Here is a 22,289-nt window from a genome sequence, read left to right as displayed (position 1 = left end):
GTGCACTCCTTAGCCGACGCGTGTCCGCCGGTTCTGAAGAACCGTCTGGTGGCGTTCCCAGCTCGGAGGGAAGAAGGTTGCCCCGGCTCGGAGCGTCCAGCCCTGCCCGCCCCGCCCTCCGGGAGGGCCGCCTCCCTCGCGAGAGCAACGGCGGCTACCGTCGCCGTGGAAACGCAGCTCTGCCCCCAAGAAGCGAGCGTGGCTCCCCTGTCAGGAACCAGGGTGGGCCTCGACCGGAAAATGGCGGGTGCGGGAGTGGCGGAGAAGGAGCACTGAAGAAGAAGAGATAAATGTGGAGTCGCCTCTGAGGGAAAGTCGTTCGGTTTTGGACCAGAGGAAGGGCGGTGGGCTGGTGGGTAAGGGAAGAGGTGTGCTGGTGGCAGGTGAGCGACGTCAAGGAGACACCCCCCTTCCCTCTGGATTCCTGGACTCGGCCCTCGGAGACCCCAGCAGGGCGGCCATCTTCCAGCCAAGCCCCCTGCGTAGCATTGCGTAGCATAGCGTAGCGGTCCTGGGTTTTTCCCGAGTGGGTGCCCGGCGGGAGCCGTAGGCTGGAAGTCGCCGCCATGGCTACGCTGCTGTGCTGCCGACTTCAACCCCGGCACAGTTTCTGCCCCCGCACCCCCACTCTCGGGCAACAGGATCCCACCCCAGAGGGACCCTGGAGGCGCTTCCTCAGTTCTGAGGACGGAGGTGGGATGCCACGATGTTTGCCGTTGTACAGTACTTATGCACTCACTGCCCTTGCTTATTAAAGTGGGTCGGAGAGCGCTTCCGTGATCAAAAGGTAGTCATAGAAAGGCAGCCGGGAGGGAGTACTAATAATTTCTGCAAGGGGGGTGGACAGCTCTAACGGTGTAGGTGCTTTAAGATGTAATTTAAGAGACCTTGGGGTAGTGTGAGCGGCATACAAGTTAAACAAATAAATAAATAATTTGGGAGTTGCCTTCCCAGAATTTCTAGAGGACTGCATTTGACCACCTCTGCACTTGCAGGATCAGTTTGAAGAGATGCGCTGCCACCAGCATTATTGATGAACTTGCACAAGTTAATAGCAATGTTTCACATAAAGAAGTTAATGGTCCATATATCCTTTTACCAGTTTCTATTAGTGGCAGGACAGATTCAAACCACAGAGAACAGCTCAAACTCCCTGCATTTCAACCTTAATGAGTCTGATTGTTAGTTGTATGTACTGTATTGTATTCTTCTATGGACTCTTGTATGTAGCCTTTCAGAACCTAGGAAAATGGAAAAGAAACTATTTATCTTCATTGTATTAACAAAAGTTATAGCAAGCCTCTTTCCATAAATTTACAAGTTCCATAGAGTGAGTTTTTACATTGCTTCAATATTTTTCTGGTGGTCTGAATCAATCAGTATACAGTATTTGTGACTGCAGTCTTTTTTGTTTCATTCTAATAATTGCTGTTCAACTACCATTGCGGTAGGATATGCATATATTCTTTAAGTAAAATGGCTGCACGTGTTGCTATCATAGATGTTTATGTATTGGTAGTTAGGAGCGTCCCAGCTGAAAAGAATATTAGTAAATTTGAATGAATTAATGAATTCTGATTAACGTTTAGCAGTGCTTGAATACTGAAGAAAACCACTTATGTGGAGGACAAGAAGTAACTGTCAGGATACCAACACCAGTGGAGATTGCTTCATTCACTCTATCCTTTACCAACATCACTTGAAATAATATAATGATGTACTGTCAAATAAATTCTGACTTATGGTGACCCTTTTCAGGGTTTTCTAGGTACAGAGAATTCGGAAATAGTTTACTCCCTGAGGGCACCCTGGAACTGTGCGGCTTGGCCAAGGCCACACAGGCTGGATCTATTCGCAGGAGGCACTGTGGGGAATTGAACTCTTAACCTCTGGCTCTGCAGCCGGATACCAAGCTATCTGGCTAGCTTGACTTGAAATACTATGGTGCAATAACAGACCCTTTGCATTTGATCTAGGAATTCACAGAAGCAAACATACGGAACATAAGCAGCTTCCTTTTTATGGAGTCACACTATTACTCCATCTAGTTCAGTGTTGTCTACTCCAATGGCTCTTAGCCTTTGGACCTCCAAACATTTTGGTCTGCCAGCTTCCAGAAGCCCCTGCTATCATGGTCAGTGGTTAGGGACTTTAGGATCAGAAGTCCAAAATATCTGACAAGTCAAAGGTTGAGAAGGATTGCTCTATATCTGCTTTGTCCAAATTGGTGACCTTTAGATTTTTTTACTCCAACCCCCATCATATTTGATTGAAAAAATGGTAGCCTACATTGATTGACAGTCATATCTTCTCTCTGGAATGCAGGTCTTCTGCTACTGGCCTACTATAACCCTTCCCTTATATTGCTACAGCACTGAGCTATAGTATTGTTCACTTAATAAGTTATATGTCACTCATGAAACAAAAGCTACAGTATATGGAAAATCTTTTGACACCAGCCACCTTATCAACTGTCAAATATTTCTGCCTCCTGGCCAGGCTGTATTGAAAGATTGAAAGGTTAAGGACTGACTACCCAATCAGAATACTGTCAGTAAAAACTACTATAGAGAATATGACAACATTTCTAATAAATGTCTGTTTTTAATTTTTCCTCGGTGTAGAATGGCTCACTCTCAAGCTGAAAATGTGATAAGGAACATCATCCGTGAAATTGGACAAGAATGTGCAATGAAAGGACAAACTGCATCAGAAACTCTGGTGGCATTCATGGTAAATGCAATATGGATATTCTATCAGTGCACTGACTTTAAATACTCTTCTCACCAAGTTATATCATAGCAGTGGCATAAAAATGATTACATGAATTATATGTGATCAAGTTGATTCCAACTTACAATGACCCTCCCTGGAGATTTCTAATTATTAAATATTTAGAAGTGGTTTAGCAATCTCTCCTTGGGCACTCTGGGACCATGAGGCCTATGCAAGGCCACATGAACTGGCTCTTCTGGGAGGCACAGTGAAGAATTGAACTCCCTTCCACCTGCTGCACCGCCCTGTACAATATGCACCAATTGCATCCAAATAGATTGTATAGTGTTAAAGTAAAATAGTGATGGGTGGGCAATAACAGCAAATAGCATGCATGTTTGAACATGCTATTTGAACAGAGGATATGAACAGAGACGGCACCCAGTTTAGGTACTGATATTTGGTTTTTTTGCATATTTTGCGGTCCTTCTGTAAGCAAGCAAAGATTTTTCAGGTATGCTTTTTCTCAAGATTTGGGGCGCCATTTAGTTTGTTTCATTTTCTTCTGCTGTTTGTTTTTTTGTTTTCCCCCTCACCTTCCAGTTTTTATATTATTTGTTTTTAATATGTGAAAATGGGTTCAAGTTACAGGAAGCCAGATTTTGGTTGGTTATCAGGAACAACTTTCTAACAGTTAAAGGAGTACGGCAATGAAATCATTTACCCCAAGAGGTGCTGAGTGCTACAACACTGGAGGCATTCAAAAGAAATTTAGACAACCACATGACAGATATGCTTTGATTTGTATCCCTGCATTGAGCAGCGGGATAGATTTGATGGCCTTATAGGCCCCTTCCAACTTCATTATTCTATGAATCTGTGATTATCCCAATAAAGGGTTAATTCCAGAATGAAATCGGACAATCATAGACAAGCATTTCAAAATTGTATCTTAAGTACAATTATTTTCTTTGTTGCAAGGATTTCAGGCAACTATGAATTTCTTAATTTTGTAAGCTTTACAGTGGTGCCTCACTTAACGAGCGCACCGTTTAACACCGAATCCGCATAGCGACACGTTTTTTGCGATCGCTAATGCGATCACATTGCGATGTTTTAATAGGCAAAACATCGCATTGTGATGTTTTGGGAACAGCTGATCGGCGGTTCCAAAATGGCCACTGGGTCAACAAAATACCCGCCTGCAGCGTTTTCGCACCCTGCCCTCGCTTACCGGGCGGCGAAAATGGTGGCCAGATGGAGGATTCGCCGCATAATGGTGAGTTTTTCCCCAATAGGAACGCTTTGAACAGAGATTAATGCATTCCTATGGGGTTTTCCCCCCCCCGCATAGCGACGAATCTGGATAGCAACGTTAATCCTGAAACGGATTAACGTCGCTATGCGGGGCACCACTGTACATTGCTTCTAGGTTCCAATAATATAAAATTACTTCAAGGTTGTAATAACTTCCAGACATCTTATAATTATAAGAACTGTAGGTAGATTATTTAAAATCCATGCATGCAACTTAAAAAAAGAGGCAACAACTAAAACTTGAGTTGTAAGCAAATACTTTAAAATATAGCAACAAAATCCAAACAAATAGCAGAAAGAAGGTTTATGTTACATTCTTAAAAATATAGGAGTTTATAAAGGCAGAGAATACATCTCCAGAATACATCAAAATGCATAAGAGTAAAACTATAAGCATCCAAAAGCAGTGTAAGGTATGGAAATGTATTTAAACTTTTAAAAGTAAAAATATATAAAGTAAAAAAAAGGTATTATTTAGCTCTAAGCATGTTTAGACATGCAGAAAATATTTCTAAATCTCATTTAGCCTAAGGAGGAAATCTCATTGTTGATTTTCTGGTGTTGCTATTCATTATATATCATGTTTATACATCGGAAAGCAAAACAAAATAGGTAGTTGCCAAAGAGCTGTTACAATCTTAGTGACCTAACTTTGCTAAAGCCAGTGGTCATAAACATGTTTTCATGTCACAGGGTTATACTTTTAAGAGAGTTTTATGGCAATTTCTATATTCCCTATAATGTTTTAACACTCTTAAACAGACAAGGGATCAAACTCTGGCAGGTATCCCCTCCCCCATCACCTATGTGCAGATGGGAACTTTTTTCCTGTAATGCCTTGACATTTTCCATAAAGCTATCTGAGGAGCAGACAGGGTGTGCAGGTGGGTAGCAGCAGCAGGGAGAAAGAGATTAGTTATGTTGTTGGTGGGTAACTCAGGCAGCAAGGAGTCAGTAGTGGTGGCTTATCTTCTGTTATCCTGATACTCTACTGCCTAAAGTGACTGCCTTAGTTTGGCTAATGGTTGGACTGGCCCTGACTGGTCCCAAAACAGTTGGGAACTCTTGACTTAGCAGTTTACAACAGAAATATAAAATATGTATAAGGATTTTAAAGCCGATTAAGTTAAGTGAAATAACCATGTAAGTGTATTTGCTGAGATCAGTCTTCATTCTTCCTAATTTGAGTTGTATAGTGACATTTGTATAATTAAGCAGTTACATTTGAAAGTGTGATCTGTTTAAGAAGAGTAAATCAAATAGGAATGAGAAACATCTTATATTGCCTTTTAGGTGAAAGCTGTTGTACTGGATCCAAGGAATGGATTTAATGTGGATAGGACTCTTACAAAGGCTGATGTACAAAAACTTATTAAGGTAATTCTTTCTTGTGGAATTTGTTACGATTCTGTGCGTTGAGTATCATCAAAGGATTCTAGTGAGCACTGATTCACCATAAACTAATTCTTCCCCTAAATTCTTGCATTTTCCTGGGCCCAGTTATATATCAGCTTCCATCTTTCCTTTACAAAGTGTCTCGGTTGATGCCTCTGAAAGCATACAGTATCTAGTTCAGAAATGTCTAATAGCTTCTTTAATAGCTTATCCATTGTTGGTGTTTCTCCATTCTTCTATTTTTTGGCCCAGAGTAACCTAGCTGCAGTAAATATATACAGTAGACTACAGTGGTGCCTCACAAGACAAATTTAATTCGTTCCGTGGTTAATGTTGTGTTGCAAAAAATTCATCTTGCGAAATGCGTTTTCCCATAGGAATGCATTGAAATCTAATTAATGTGTTCCTATGGGTAAAAAAAGTCAGAACAAAGTCAAATTTGGTTTACAAAGGGTTTATTAAGTGCTCTTTAAAGCCATACATATTGTGCAGATGATTTAAAAAATTTCAATCAAAAAACTTTAATTTTTTAAACATCATAGAAAAGCATTTAAAAATCAGCAAACATGAGGCAGGAACAAAAAACAGAAAACATTTGTCTTGCGAAGCACAGCCGTAGGAACATTCGTCTTGTGAGTCATCAATCCCATTGCTAAAACCATTTGTCTTGCGACTTTTTTGTCCTGCAAGGCACCACTGTATATTGATTACTTATCAATAATTTCTGGTATTATATTCAATAATAACATTTCAGGTTTAAAACTTAATTTTTGCTGAACAATCTCTTGTGACATTTCCCAAACCTGTAACCATTTTTTTTTTTTTGCTTTTTCACGTGACCACTATACATGATAATAAGCCCTTGGATTTGTTTACATTTCCAATAAACATTACTGATCTGTTCTGATATTTTTGCCAATCTTACCGGAGTAAAATGGCATCTGTGAAACGTTTTAAGGATATTTTCTCATAAGATTAACTGTAAAACTACATTATACCAACACATCGTATCATATTCAAAACATTGCTTCTCAGGTGCTTGATTGGCTTTTTAAGCTTAAAAAATACCTTGTTTTCAAAATTAGTGATTGGTTATTTTCTACATGTAAATGATTGGATATGGAAATTAATACTGTATCTGTGCATCCAAAACTAATGTTATTTTGATCATTTTCTAAGTGCCTTGCAAGAGCTAACATCAAGAGTTTCTCTTTAGCTTTCAGTTGACAAACTTCTTGACACTAGAAATCCATCTCTGGACACTATTAAGATGCAAGTTTACTTTGATATGAACTACACAAGCCGAGGTAATCAATATGTGGAATTATTTTCTGTAAATATGTGATACACTGGCAGTGCATTTCTGTGCATTACTTAGATATGTTCAGCTGTAAACATGCATTGGATGAAACCACAGTATACATTTGTTCTTGTTCTGTGTGAATGTTTATGGCAGTACTGATGTGGTGTGGAATAGCAAAGTAAGATAATTATATAAAACAGGAAGACTAGCAAGCTTTAAGAAGATGATTGGAAATAGAATTGCCACTTCAGAACAAAAATATTTAAAATTTGTCCATCTTCTACTGCATTTCTGAAACCTTGGCTAGATCTGGGGGTTTTAAGAAAATACTTTCATCATGCATCAACAGGCAAATATACATTTCATTGCTAAACCTTATTGCTACTGCTAATTTTCCAGTGCAGTCATAAATATTTTTCATAAAATTTAATCCTCACAATATTTACTGGAAATATTCACTGGGATTGCAGCCTGATACATTATAATAAGTAGAACACAGGAGGATTTGAGTATCTAAGATACAGAATTTAAAATGAATTACACTGAAAATCCATTGAAATATATTCACATTTTCAATGAGGACTCATGTGGACCTCTAGAGAGGGTTCAGTTCAGGGAGATCTGCTCTTCTCAGGGAAAATCTGTCTCTGGGGTCTGCTGGAACATACTGGTTACACCAGTGACATTGAGAACTTCCATATTATTCTCTCTGTTTCCTTTTAGTTGAATTAATTAATGAACAACATCGGGTTCTGGAATCCAGGCTTGCTCCTGTGAGCAGAGAAATTACAGATAATCGTGCTCGTACTCGAGAAGAAATGGAGAGTGTTTATCGAAAGATTGTCAGCTATGTGTTGCTGCGGTCTGGCCTTGGATCCCCAACAGATATTAAAGTCATTAGAGAGGCAACTGGTTTGTATAATATTCAAATACCCAATGATGCCACTTGCTAGCAACCCTCCTAATATGGTAGTTTCATACTAGGCATACATCAACAACTGGTGGCAATTTGTGGAGTGTTTTTTTTTTAATTCAATTAATTTGGTTTTAGATTAACATCATTTCTGTTTGTCTTTCTGGCTCAGTATGATGGCCACAAGGAAGTTCACAACAGTTCTAAAAAATCTAGAGTAGAAAATCATATAGTGCACACAAATATACAAAAATGCTATTACAAATCAGAAAAACAGGCTTTGAATGGAAAAGGAGAGCTAAAAAACATTCTGCATATCCAGGAGTTCAAAGGCAAGCAACTGTCTAATCTCTTCAGTTGCTTACACTACGACAAGGGAGTTGCTTTCATGAGGCAACAACAATAGCGCAAGTGGCACTTGGCAGCTGTTCAGATTGGAAGGTTGTGGTGAAGCTGAACCGCTTTCTTAGCACCATTTACTCTAGGTGTGACATCTCCCAAAGATCCTGGTGGCTACGCATGCCCATCACTGACCCATTGTACTAGTCTCTGTACGCACACTTCATTTTTCTTCATAGAAACATGTTCTTTAATAAACTTAAAAAGGGCCTTTGCAAACAATTCTAGAGCTTAAGGACTCCCTAGAGAAATCTTCAGATAATAAAAGTAAACATCATCTCTATCTCATAGGAAATCTAAACTCCATTTTGTTTTGTTGGCAGTTTCATTTCCTCAGCCAAGGGCATCATTTCTGGCCCAATTATTTAACTGTTTGCGTTTACCTCAAATTTTATACTATCTTTGCCCAATAAAGAATTCTGGAGTACTTAACTTTAGTGTTCAGTATAGGTAGTGTTCAACTTGGTAAGGAAAGTGCAGTGTTGTCCTTGGGCTTCTCATCTAAAAAACATGAAGCCAAATGAAAAATTGATGGGGAAGGGAGAAAATGTGGACACCAGTTCTTCAGTTTCTCAAAGGACCAGCTGGGATGGGAATATTCTGGGAGAGGGGAGCCCAGTGAGGCTGGTCCCTCAGCAGAGATAGTGGAAGGACCCATCTCTCTTCCCATCTCTATCTCAGTGCTGCAGCTGGAATTGCTGCAGCATTATTTTGCTTCTGGTGATAGTTGATGAGTTAATAAATATGTATAATTCAAATATTCATAGTTCTTAATAAGCAAAAATATTTAGCAGGTTTATTTGGGGAGTACAAAAGTAGAGAGGAGGCAGAAAATCCATAATTGCCAGGATCCAAGCCATTATAGTAAAGTGAGGCAGGACCTCATATATGGATAAACATCTTACTGTATTAGATACAGCAGAATATACACAACTTGTTTTAGAACCTTTAGAATTAATCTCTTGGGTAGATTTACTGACAGTTATCTGTGTTTCTTCTTCTTCTAGTGTGACAGTATGTACAGTATTTGCCTTTAATATTTTCCAGCTGCCCTTCAGAGTGTGTTTCCTCAGACAGAACTTGCTGCTTTCCTGTCTCTCAGTAAAAAGGAGAAAGAGCGGCAGCTGAAAGAACTCACCATGATTGTCACAGGAATTCGATTATTTAACAAGGACTGTGGGAAAGGAGGAGATGGCATTGATGATTGTAGGTATATATGAACTTAATGCTAAACCTAAAGGTACATTTGTGTAACATATTTGAACCACTTTGCAAAATTCATCATTGGTCACAATTTTATAAGCAGTTCATATGGATGTCTTGATATGAATATTCTACATACGTTGATGTTTTCAAACATTGGCCCTGTTTGCCTACAGATTCAGTATTTTGTTCATTTATCTTGGACATTATAAATTAGCCTATTAAAATAGAGCTAGCTGACTAAAAACAAGCCTTTTAAATTACAAATGCACCTAAACCTAGTTCTGATGAGCGATATGTGTGTGCTTAAAACTTGTCTGCTCTTGTGCAGAGGATATTTGATTTCACCATTAGCTGGAGCACTTCATGCTGTATCGGATGTGGCTTCGGACTTTTAACAACTTTTAAAATGAATAAAGGCTTCTGGAGAAGAAGACCTCTCAGAAATCCTGGTGTAAATAAAGATGTTTACATACTACTGTTTGGATCTGAGTCATGATAATTTAGAGAAATGCATATGGAAATAATAATAAGGTTTTTTTACTGAAATTGATAGTGATGCATTTTAGTTAGAATTCTCACATCGCCTCCCTGTGTTTCAAATCAATTCTACATCAAAAGTGCCAGCTATTCTGAATGAAGCTATCCCAGCAGCCAGCCATCATATTGATATAGAACTACATGCTTCTCAGCAGCTAGCATACCAGTATACAGCCTTGATTGAAACGATGCATGAGAGTCAAAATGCTGACCTGGAACTTAGGGTGACCATGTTGAGAGAAGTCCTGTACAATGTGAGACAACATGAGGCTTTTCTCTGCATTATTCTGGTGAGATTATATTCTATATTGATTCCTCTGTTTTTCTAGTGTGTGCATGAATTGTGACTGTAATGCTTTCTTACAGTTGTGTTTCTCTCCACGCCAGAGGAGGATGGTAGCAGCAAGATTCAGTATGTTAATCAGCTTTTATCTAATACAGAAGCACACAGGCTAAAATCGTGTTGCATAGTTATACTGGCTGAAGGGCAATCATGTAACTTGCTGTAGCAAATTGCCACTAATTAACGAGTCCCTGCTTGGATTCCTCATTGTATGCCATTTGGTGGCTTAGTGCATGGCTGGAATCCAAGCAGGGACTTGTTAATCAGTGGTGATTGGCCACAATGACTTATGTCATTATCTTTCTGCCAGCCTAACTATGCAACAGAATTTTTGCCATCAAGTTATTTTTAATTCAATATATTTTTTCAACACAGAGGGGACTGTAACTGGGAATTCTCTTTGACATATGCTTTAGTGGACAGCAATCTACTTCTTTGGAAGCATTTGAAAAAGTGAGTTGCGTTCCACAACAATGTGTGTCTTCAAAGTGCTACAAAACTCATTGGGGCCCATCCAGATGAGTTATTTGTTCCCCTATTTGTATCTAATTGTGAATTTCGTTGTTGTGAATTTCATTGTATGTGTATATACTTACAATGACAGTAAATTATTATTATTATTATTAGTGATACTGGTATTTTTCCTGTTATCCAGAGAATGTGAGGCTTGAATCATGTCAAAGAGTGACAAAATCTGTGGCTGAAATCCTTATGGGCAGCTCTGCTTGCACAGTGAGAATAGCGGCTGTAATGGTGGTGGCAGCAGCAAATTGCTACTGATTAAAGGCTTCCTTTGATGGCAGACAACTTCTGCCCTGGAAAGATCACTGCCTTGTAGTACTGGAGACAGCAGGTCTTATGGCTAGCTTTTATGACATTAAAATGCTAGAATGGCACAACAATTCACAGACAATGGAACAGTCCAGTTCAAAAAGTGATTTTTTAAAAAATAAGTACAGTAATTGAATTGCTCTAACTAATAATTATAATTGATTCTGAATTTAAAATTACTACGTGGTGTCTGCTACCTTTTTCAGTCTGATGTGATCTCCTGCGCACAAGAAGTTGATATGATGCGGAAGCAGTTTGAAGCACAGATGGAAGAACTGAAAAATGTTGTTAGAGAAAAGACGGCTGTGCCTACATCTCTGGTTTATGTAAGTTCCTTAATTGCAATGAGTTTCTTAAGTTGAGCTGTAAATCTTCGTTTATAAAAGGTCTAGGGTGTATTTTGCTGCTGCCTTCTCATAGACACACCAAACAGAGTTAGTAATCCAGACTTGCACTGTCCTGGCAGGGGCTGAACTCAAGAGTCTTAGAATCCCGACCAGCGCTATAATTCTATGATGCTATGATATCCTGTGGAAGAGAGAACGATTTGGGCCTATTCTTTTAGTCCATAGGATTTGGAGTTGCTTGTCTTCAACAGTAGTTCTCCTGTGTTTTTTGGAATGGAGAGAAACATCAACTACAGTTGAACAATGGCTGAAATCCAATAATTAGTTGCAACTAGAGTGGGCCCATTGAATTAGTGGGGATTTGGTGAGCCAGTTCGTCCATAACTGCAGGCACTGTATCTTTGACGTCAAATGTTCCAAGGGGAAAAAATTCTGCTTGGGTAGTAGTAGCCTGTGAGGGAATCTTGTTTACCCACGGGTTGCACAGAGGGCTTCCTCTCACCGTTCAGTCTCTCTACCTTCTCTGCTTAGATGGGTCATGCCCAGAAGGTCAGTGCACTGATGGTTGGGCTATGCCTTCTGAGGTCCGTGCCTTTCCCAAGCACATTCTGAGTTCCTTACTTTTGGGTGCTCAGGGAAAATAATTGCAAACCAGCTTTGCACAGAACTTCATGTAACCCAAAATGTCTCAATATCTCCAAGCATCCTCAGACACTGGAAAAGTACCTTCAACCCGTCCTCCGAATAAACCACAACTTGAGTAAAATTTTAGATTTGATTAAAAAGTACAAGTAAAGCATAAGACAAAAAGTGCCATTATTTCAGCAGTGAATACAAAAAGCATCTTTTGGTAGCATAAGCAGATCTTATAGAGCTCAAGGCATGATAAAGCTATCCCCACAGAAAATAATGAGATCAATCTCTCTAAGCTATATTCACAGGCATGTGCAGAGTTCTTCATAGCAGGTAGTGTAAGCATAGCATGAGCTTGTTAAGTCATGATGCTGATCCAAGATGGAGGGTGAAGCTATGCTAACTGTCATCCCGTGATTTGTAGTTGTAAGACTGCACCAATCAACAGGCAGCTTTTAATTGGTTTTGGCCGTACCAGCCAAGATTAATTAACCATGTTCCATTCCCTACCTGTAACACTTTCAGGATGTCTTCTCCAACATCCTGATCTTGAGATAGTGTGCAATTGTTACACTGTTCAAACAATATTTAGGCCTATTTTCCTTACCATGAAGAACAAATACAGTGGTGCCTCGCTTAGCGAGGTTAATCCGTTCCGGATTAACCCTCGCTCAGCGAATCCATCGTCAAGTGAAACAAAAAAGTCCATAGGAACGTATTAAAACTGATTTAATACGTTCCTATGGACTTAAAACTCACCGTTCTGCGAGTTTTCTCCATTGCGGCGGCCATTTTGGATGCCTCGTTAGCGAGGCAAAACAGCGGTCGCCATTTTGTTTTAGCGGCGGCCATTTTGGAACCGCCGATCAGCTGTTCACTATGCTTTGATCGCATCCGTGCGATCGTTGCATAGCGAAAAAAGCCCATAGGGGCCATCGCTGAGCGAACGCTCCAGCGATGGCCCGGGACCCATCGTTGTGCGGATTCATCGCATAGCGAAGCGTTCGCTATGCGAGGCACCACTGTATATGGGTCTCTGTGGGGTAACACATAATTTGTTGGTCGAGCAAGGAGCAACTTGGGGGGTTATCTAGGTTGGTAGAAACACTTAGGTATTGGGTGTGGGGATTAACTTTTCCTGAGCAGATCTATTCAGCTTTTAAAAGATCACTAAGATCAGGGTTACAGTTGAGGAGCCTTAACATGGCTATCCAGCTATCACCAGCTATTTTGGTTGTCCCAAAACATTTACATAAAGGTGCTAAAAATCAATCTCTGAAACTCTGTCATTTGATAGAAAAAAGTTTGTTGTTAACTAAACAGCATTTAAGTTCACTTTGCCTATTGATTAAAGAACTATGTATATCTAGTGCTGTGTTATGCTAGAAAACAGCATTGTTAATTTCAGTATACGTATGTGTTAAATTGAGCAGAGGTAATCTCCATTAAAGTGTAAACATTGCTTCCAAAAGTACTTTGTAAAATTATTTATTTATAAAGAACCATGTATTAACACCTTTTTCTGTATTATCTGCTCACTGTAGACAGTACACAGAAACCCTGGTATATTTTTGAGAAGCAGGCAGTACTGTTTTGCAGACATAATGAAAATGTAACTTTTATCCCTGTCTCTTTTTTGTAGCCTATATTTATTGCACTTTCCAACCTTTGGACCAGTTTTCAAGATGAGATACTAGTGCTTAGTTTTCTCAATAACTTGACAATCAGTCTCCAGCAATTTTTGGGATCACATGCACTCATCTTTCCAGAAGATGTGATGGAATCTCTTCTTGAAGATGTTACTGTGAAAACTGATAAGGAAAGGTTAATGGAAAATGCTGGTACTAAAAATAATAATTATAACTTTTAAATGGCTATACCATGAAGTTTCTGAAATGATTCTACTGTCTACAGGTTCCTAGTCATACTGTACCAAAAGACTAATTGATTGGATCTCTTGATTTTCTGAAGAAATGCGTATTACGGATTTAATAGGATTTCTGGTGAAGTTGGTATTTTCTGACACATGAAGCATTTTGTAGCTTAATTTATAAATTAGTTTCAAGGTAGCAAAAGCTCCCCTAAAGCAAAGGCAATGCGAAGTGACCTGTGCATTCTATGCTACTTTACTCCTTAAAGGCTAGTGTCCTGTTGCTGAGGAATCGTGGCTGGGACACTCATTCTGTATGCAGTTCTCTTTCTCTCCTGTTTCCCAGAGGGAATCCAGTAACCCCTTGTGAGAGCATAAATCCTTGCAATCTTTAGTAGAACAATTTCTGCCAACTGCAAGTGGAGATTGCAATGACAAATGCAGAGTGCTCCACCTATGGAAACTTCTATTGCTCCTTTTTGCCAACAGGATTATAGCCACTAGGTCTTATGCAATGACTTCCAGGGATATCAAGCCTACTCTAGAAACGATGGGTACCAGACTGAGTACAACCAGATTATTTCAGTACTATTATTTGTAACTCCTCCTTAGCGATCTTAAATTTATTACAGCTGCCACTTTTCCTTTGGTTACTGTATTTCAGATAGCAAAGTAAACCCTGCTGATTTCACCAAAGAAGAATGGCTGTTTCCAGAAACCACAATTAATTTTAACCAGCTGGTGATTCAGTACCATGCATTTTGTGCTTATACTTTTGCTGTGAAAGATGGTCTTCTTCTCCCAGGTACACTCAATTGTGACTGATGCCCCACTAATTAACATCAGTGGAACACTCTTTAAAAATCTGTGAGATTGATGTTGGCTGTAATTAATAAAGTTGAGTCATTGCAGTAGGTGTATTCTAAGTAGGGTTAGCGTTGGAATTAGTCCCTAGTTTTCTTTTTCTTGATCAGTAGAAATTTCTTTGGAGGTGACTGGGAAGCATAACGTAGTGCGGCATAATGTTCTCAAAATGTTATATAGCTTGATACAGTCTTAATTATTTCAAGAGCAAAATAATCTATATGGAGAATGCCAGAATATACCTTATATGTGTGCAGACTTTTCTCTGTGTTTTTTGTTTAGGAAATCCATCTCTTGGGGTCCTGAAGCATAAGGAGAAATATTATGCTTTCAGTTCCAAGGAGGCTGCATATACATTTGCTGAAAATCCGGATAAATATATTAAGATGACTGCAGAAAAAGCCAAGGAAACTACAGAGCTGATCCAGTTGCTTGAGCTTCATCACCAATTTGAATCCCTGGCTCCTTATTCTCAGGTACTCATCCTCTGTTGGTTCACAACACTCCAAAAAAATCACCTTCTACAGCAAGAGTGAGAATTTGATAGCTGCCAAAGCTGTTTTGCAGTACCCAGAGGCCCTTTTTCTAACCTTTAACTTAATAGTATGAAATGCCACGTTCTTCTACAATATACAGAAATCTTGTAAAACAAGGCTTCTTCCCTCTGCATTTTAGCACTATGGGTGTGACTAGACAGCCTTTGATTCTGTTTGATATAAGTGACCACACAGTTTTTTTCAGAATAAGCTTTGATATTGCAGTTCCATTTGAAACTCCTGTAGGTGGGACACTTCAAAGGAACAACCTTAACAAGACTTTTCCTGTCTTCATTCTCTATTTCCTCATTGTACTGTCATGCCAAGCTTGTTGAACTGTAAACAAACAAACAGGAGCTCCACTCATCCAGGAGAATCTGCTAAAAAGGAAAAGTGTCTTGAGGGGGAGGCTTTGTAGAGAGATGAGTGCTGGTGCTGTGTGTGCTCAGCTTGTCTTTCCTTTTTGCATCTGTTCAAAGCGATCACATACTTGAACTGAAACAAAAGGACTCAGCTTTTTAAAAGATAGAAAAGTCTCTGGTGGGGACGAAAAACTACAGATTGGAGGTATGGGACTCTGGGTTATTTGCATTTCCTGTTGTGTCATGTGACCAACAAGAAGAAATGTGATCAGCCTGTCCCAAATTCCTATTATTTCCAGCATTTTTTCCCTTCAAAACTGATTTTTTCAAAAACCCCAAAAACCAGAAAGTGGCCTTCTGATCACTTCTGGTTTCATGTGGAAGGACTAGTACTTTCTTGGGGGTGGAAAGAAGTGCTGTGGATCCTGTGGCTTTTCTTAGTATAGGAAGTATTTCAAAGATATAGGAAGTATTTCAAAGAAGAGGTAGTAATTATTTCATTTGTCTGATGCTATTATGTTTGAGTTGACAATATGTTGCCTGTTGCAGTTCACTGTTGACTGGTGGTGCAATTAACATGGCTATCAGCACTGTTCTGAGGCAGCTGTCTTTAGAGACTGATTACGTATCCTCAGTACCAAAGCAGCCACATCGGATAGTGTGCTAATACCTGTCCCTGTAGTATTTATTAATGCTTGATAAAAATAAAACAAAATGTGTTGGCCCACAAAAAAGCATATTCTTTAATATCTAAGATAAGCTACTCTACCATTATTTTTAAAATGTTACAATGAAAACAATAGTATCCATTTTTATTTTTATTTTGTTCCAGATCAGAGCCAAAGACAAGAACTTGCTAGCAATCACTAAATGTGACACTAGTACTCAGACTGACACCCATATTTTGCCGCCAACTATTGTGAAGGATTATGAGTGGAATGAATGGGAGCTAAGAAGAAAAGCCATCAAACTGGTTTGTTTCAACATTTTCTGAGAGCTATACACATAAGCTACAATAATAATGGTTTCTCTGTTCTGTTAATGATATTGTACACAATGGTCTTGAAGGGCTGAATCTTCTCTTTTTCTAGAATACTATAGTCTCAGAAATATTTTAAACATTGCTTTAAATAATGTAGAGGCTCTAAAACATAACAGAATCGCCCCCTTCACATGTTGGAGAACACAAGGAGACTTTTAAGTCACCTGCTTTCCCTCCCCCATTTTTAATTTCTTTTGTGGTATGGAGGTGCTGGCTGCATTTGGACCTCTGGTGCATGTTGCTCTCCTCCAGTCTACAGGTTTGATTGGAATAGTATAGTGTGGTGGGAATGCAAAATTTACATTTCATAATTAAATGTGGCATGCTTTGCCATTAATCCATTCAAAGACAGCATTTGACAGCTTGAAATCCAGAATCCCGGGAATCAGTTCCTGTAAACTTGCTTGTGTTCTTATCAACTGGCAACTGTCATGAAAGTCTTTCAGATATGTTCAGAACCAGAAATTGCACAGTTGACATGAATCAAAAGCACAAACCTCACTGAAATGAGTAAGAATTACCAGCTTTGGTTGTATGCAAGCTCCATTCATATTTTAGTAGTAGGTATATCATGCGGATCTACAGATGATTACATGATATAGCTAAACAGTAAACTTCTGGTAAGTGACCTAATCTCATTAACTCACTGATGACTTAAGAACTGCTGTTGCCTATCACCAGAATTCATTTGGTTTTGAATTGTTTATACTTACAGTATAAAGAATTTATATAAATACTTTAATATATCTGGGTGCATTTGTGGTTGCCTAAATATCTTTGTCTTCTGCATTCAGGCTAATTTGCGCAAAAAGTTAACTCACTCTGTGCAGACAAACCTCAGTCACATGAGAAGAGACAACTGCAGCCAGGTGTACCCCCCAAAGGATTCTGGCACACAGACCAAACATGAAAACTCCAGCAATGTACCCAGACCACAGATTTTCCTGGCTCATCTTCGGGGAAGAACATCCCCAACTACCCATATGATTAAAGTGAACTTGACAAGAGCAGTTGATGAAACATAAATAAGAACATAGAAGAACAAGAAAAAATAAATAAATGCCTTTTTAAAAAAAAATGTAAACAAACTGTTTCCCATTTTTTGTCGATTCATACGGCACATTCATTAGCAGGGCCAGAGGAAAAGCTTAGATGCATGTTTGTTAAGCTACAGCTTAAAAATTCTATCTCCAGCCAAAGCCTGTTGTAGCATTTTGTTTTGAAACATACATGGAAGCTAGGATTATCTAGTTTCCCACACTGGACTCTCCTGACCACCAGGATTCTTCCTTTTCTTCTATATCTTAGCTTCTTGCATTTTGTGTTTGCTTTAGGTAAGGTCTTATTTTCCTCCTGATTGTCTCCATGTGACAAACAAGACTGATGTTTTCATCTCTCTGCTACCCTTTAATATAATAGTTTGACAGTCTATTATATCCCACAATATGTAGTATATGGATGGATCCAAAATACACAGTCTCTTTTTCATGTAATTTGTACAAGTAGTACCTCCATATCTGCTGGAGATTGGTTCCGAACCATTGTGGGTACTGGAAACTGTGGATAATAGTGAACACTATATATACATAGTAAACATACTATGTAAACATACTATGTATATGAAGAATATACATAGGTGGCAATATATATATATATATGGATGAGAGACAGAGTGAATTCCTATATGGAATAATACATAGTAAACATATATAGCATGGAATATCTCTCTCTCTCTCTCTCTCTCTCTCTCTCTCTCTCTCTCTCTCTATATATATATATATATATATATATATATATATATATATATATAGAGAGAGAGAGAGAGAGAGAGAGAGAGAGAGAGAGAGAGAGAGAGAATATTCCTATATCGAATAATAGTGAACACTGTATATACATAGTAAACATATATACAGTATATCATGGAAAATAGGAAAAAAACATTTTCGTCATATACATTAGCAGAACTGGCCACTAGAGGGTACCAGAGACCATGCTATGTATTCTTCACTAACAAGTATTCAGCATGGTCTCTGGATTCCTTTAGTGGTCAGTTCCGGTGATGTGAAAATATTTTTTTTCTGGATTTTATTTGTTTCAATATTTTTTATATTTTCAGACTATGGACAAATGGAAATGCAGATATTGATTTTGTGGAGATGGGGATCTTACAGTATTTTGGCAATTGCTGAAAGAGCCTCTACATTGATGATACATTTATGAAAGAGGGGTGCATGAAAATTTAATAGTTCTTTTGTGTTTCCTCTTTTATGTAACCTTTTGATGGCTTTCACCCTTTGTCTTTCAAGGTGTGTCAGAAACGTTTCACCCAGTAACACTGCGAGGGCTGTCAATCAGAATGTTTACGAAGTGTTGGACTTTTGAATGGGTAAAAGGGCCTAGAATCCAGCAAGGAATGCTCTTCTTCAGTTGTTCCTTGTGGGGTTATCATGTAGTGAACTTCTTCTCCCCTCTATCTTGGATTGTCGCCAGCCTGGTGTGCCTCCAACTTGAATCCATTTCTTTTTTTGCCTTTTTCTAGATTTGTTGGGGGGGGATTTCCCCTCACTTAGCTGGATTATTTTTGCTGCTGTCTTGTCTGCCTGTTGCTATCCTCAAAGGAAAAAGAAGGCATCAAAAGAGAAATCTTCCAATACAGTGGTGCCTCGCACAACGGGTGCCTCGTAGAGCGATGAATTCGTTCTACGAGGCCGTTTTTGCGATCGCAAATGCGATCGCAAAACGATGCCCGTATAGGCTGTGATTCACGGAGCGAAGGTCGGTAAGCTGCTCGCTTACCGACCTTCGCTTTGCGACCCGCCGATCAGCTGTCCGGCGGGTCCAAAATGGCCGCCGGAACAGCCGAAAGGGGCCGGGGCGCAGCGTTTTCGTGCCCTTGGTAAGCAAGGGGAGCGCGCGAAAACGCTGCGGAAGCCCCGAATTGGCTGTGCGCAACCATTTCGGGGCTTCCGGCAGCGTTTTCGCGCGCTCCCCTTGCTTACCAAGGGCGCGAAAACGCTGCGCCCCGGCCCCTTTCGGCTGTTCCGGCGGCCATTTTGGACCCGCCGGACAGCTGATGGCAGCCATTTTGACGCCCTCGTGCGAGGGGAGGGCGCGAAAATGGCTGCCGGCCCCTGGGAAACATCGCACTACGGTGAGTATTCTATGGCACTGGAACGCATTAAGCGCTGTTTAATGCGTTCCAATGCCTTTTGGTGTTCCGTAGTGCGATGTTTCCCACAGCGAAGGCACCACTGTGCGGGGCACCACTGTAGTCTAATAGGTTTTTTGAGGTGAATGGTTTTGACTGAACGTTTTAAATCTTTGTCCACATCTCAAATGTAGATAACATGACTTTTAAGATTAGTCTCATCCCTCCCCCCCCCCCCAATTTTTTGTTGTTTGCTTCTTTGGTAACATCTTGCCTAATAAAGAGCTCTGAAAATCTCAAAAGATTATTCCATATAATGAATTGTGGGATGCATTGAAGACAGTTGCAGCATGCTCTGACAGCATTTTCCACGCCATCTGGAATAAGGTTGGGAGTATCATCCCAGTACAGTGGTGCCTCGCATAACGATTTTAATTGGTTCAAAAAAAAAAAAAAGTTATGTGAAACATCGTTATGTGAAACACCATTTTCCATAGGAATGCATTGGAAACCGGTTAATCCGTTCCAATAGGCACGGATTGCCGTCCTTAAGCGAAAAAACCCATAGGAAACATCGTTAAACGATACAATGTTTCCTCCATTAGAATGTATTGAAGCCGACTCAATACATTTCAATGGCTTTGTGAAGTCAATTTTTGCAAATGTGTGTCATAAAAGGGTCAAAAATGGTTTTAAATGCTTGGATTAGCTTCTGCACCCTCTAAAACGGATGCAAAAGTTAATTTGGCTTTGATCTGACTTCGTTAATTTATGGTGAATTTTCCCCCCCAACTTTTGACAGCTGTCAAAATCTGACAGCTCCATTGTTTCCTATGGGGGAAGAAAAAATTCACAAAAAATTAACGAAGACTCAGCAACTGTTCTAAATGCTTGGGTTCGGTAGAGGACCTCCTAAGTCGTGTGCAAACCTGATTTGGCTTTGATCTGAACTTTCGTTAATTTATGGTGAATTGTTTTCTCCCCCATAGGAAAGCATGGAGCTGTCAGATTTTGACAGGTCCATTGGTTCCTATGGGCCGAAAAAAAAATTCACCATAAATTAACGAAAAGTCAGATCAAAGCCAAATCAGGTTTGCACATGACTTAGGGGGTCCTCTAACGAATCCAAGCATTTAGAACCGTTTTTGACCCTTCTAAGACACTTTTTAAATTGAAAAAAAAAACATCGTTAAGTGAAGCAGGGGACCTAAAATCGCATTCGTTATGCGAAGCATGGTCCCAAACTTCGCTAAGCGAAAATCGCCCATAGGAAACATCGTTATACGGTGCTTATTATTTTCTAAAAAAACACATCGTTATGCGAATTCATCGCTAAACGAGGCACTCGTTAAGCGAGGCACCACTGTATTTGTTCACAAGCAGCAATGGAAAATGAGAGCTTTTTTGTATTTGCTTGGACTGCCTTCTTCCTTTATATACACATACACACACACACTTATCCTGCATGGAGGTTTTAGACTACCTGAGGTGACTTGCAGGTATTGCAATTCCTTTTTCATTCTTCCTGTCTCAAAGGGAAAGCATAGATTGTGCTTGTGTGAATTCATGTGCACAACTGGCAGGAGGTGGGTGAATAGCTTATCCAAGATGCAGTCTACAGGGGTAATTATGGTCGTCTGTGGAGGGGCCAGAGGTCAGGATACCCCTGTGGGTAGGCCATGGCACTTCCACCCAGAGCCCAAGAATGGACTGACTGACCATGAGAGGGACTGGGAACCCTGAAGCCAGAGCAGTCAGCAGGGGAAAGGAACAAGAGTGCAAGATGCTAGATAACTCAGACAGAGTACTTCAAAGCAGGGGTCCCCAACCTTGGGCCTCCAGATGTTCTTGGACTTCAGCTCCCAGAAATCCTGGCCAGCAGAAGTGGTGAAGGCTTCTGAGAGTTATAGTCTGACAACCTCTAGAGGTCCAAGGTTGGGGACTACTGCTTTAAAGCACCAATATGACTACATACAATTGAAGTGCATGAGCACTAACATTCAGACTCAGTCCCTGAATTTTCGCCTCCCATCCCCTGCAAGAGGAGTATGAGTGTTGCAATCCTATGCCCATTTCCTTGGGAATAAAAACCATCCCAACTCAACAAGATTGATTTCTGACTATTGCTCACTGGGCTGGAGTACCAGGGCCCAGGAATTCAAATCTCCATTATGCTGCCCAGCAGAGGGGCTGGTCTGGAGTGTGATGGGGTAAAGTGCTCTACTATCTGTGCTGCCTTCCTTGGACAAGCTACATATCCCAGAGTACTATCCAAGGAAGGCTGGACTGGAGGAATCCCAAGCCGGATTTAAGATTGCCGGAAGAAATATCAACAACCTCCGATATACAGATGATACCACTCTGATGGCAGAAAGTGAGGAGGAATTAAAGAACCTTGTAATGAGGGTGAAAGAGGAGAGTGCAAAAAACGGTCTGAAACTCAACATCAAAAAAACTAAGATAATGGCCCCTGGTCCCATCACCTCCTGGGAAATAGAAGGGGAAGATATGGAGGCAGTGTCAGATTT

At 40.0% G+C, this 22,289-nt stretch overlaps 1 protein-coding gene across 5 annotated transcripts; it reads left to right on the top strand.

Moving 5' to 3' along the window:
- The first annotated feature begins 146 nt into the window (after positions 1–146).
- CFAP206 (cilia and flagella associated protein 206) lies at positions 147–17,701 on the top strand. 5 transcript variants are annotated; one of them, XM_020790830.3, is made up of 13 exons: positions 147–383; positions 2,625–2,733; positions 5,326–5,409; positions 6,644–6,734; positions 7,454–7,642; positions 9,090–9,248; positions 9,867–10,075; positions 11,166–11,285; positions 13,582–13,780; positions 14,474–14,614; positions 14,956–15,149; positions 16,404–16,544; positions 17,408–17,701. In XM_020790830.3, the coding sequence occupies exons 2-13, from the start codon at positions 2,626–2,628 to the stop codon at positions 17,636–17,638; spliced, it is 1,866 nt and encodes a 621-aa protein (XP_020646489.3). In that variant the 5' UTR covers positions 147–383; position 2,625; the 3' UTR covers positions 17,639–17,701. The 5 variants fall into 5 exon arrangements, with proteins under 5 accessions (XP_020646489.3, XP_020646585.3, XP_078236547.1 ...); XM_020790926.3 differs by having other exon boundaries at positions 166–352; XM_078380421.1 differs by lacking the exon at positions 147–383 and adding an exon at positions 573–693.
- Positions 17,702–22,289: the final 4,588 nt, after the last annotated feature.

This window comes from Pogona vitticeps, chromosome 1 (assembly GCF_051106095.1).
Source record: "Pogona vitticeps strain Pit_001003342236 chromosome 1, PviZW2.1, whole genome shotgun sequence".
NCBI classification, from domain to species: Eukaryota; Metazoa; Chordata; class Lepidosauria; order Squamata; family Agamidae; genus Pogona; species Pogona vitticeps.
This window is presented reverse-complemented; position numbering and strand designations above follow the sequence as displayed.

What these genes read in the sequence shown, in the direction of transcription:
- CFAP206 (XM_020790830.3), top strand. Translation starts at nt 2,626, where the DNA reads ATGGCTCACTCTCAAGCTGAAAATGTGATAAGGAACATCATCCGTGAA. An exon ending in TATGAACTACACAAGCCGAG is followed by an intron (nt 6,735 to 7,453) that starts GTAATCAATATG and finishes GTTTCCTTTTAG; the next exon opens with TTGAATTAATTAATGAACAA. An exon ending in CTTTTCTCTGCATTATTCTG is followed by an intron (nt 10,076 to 11,165) that starts GTGAGATTATAT and finishes TACCTTTTTCAG; the next exon opens with TCTGATGTGATCTCCTGCGC.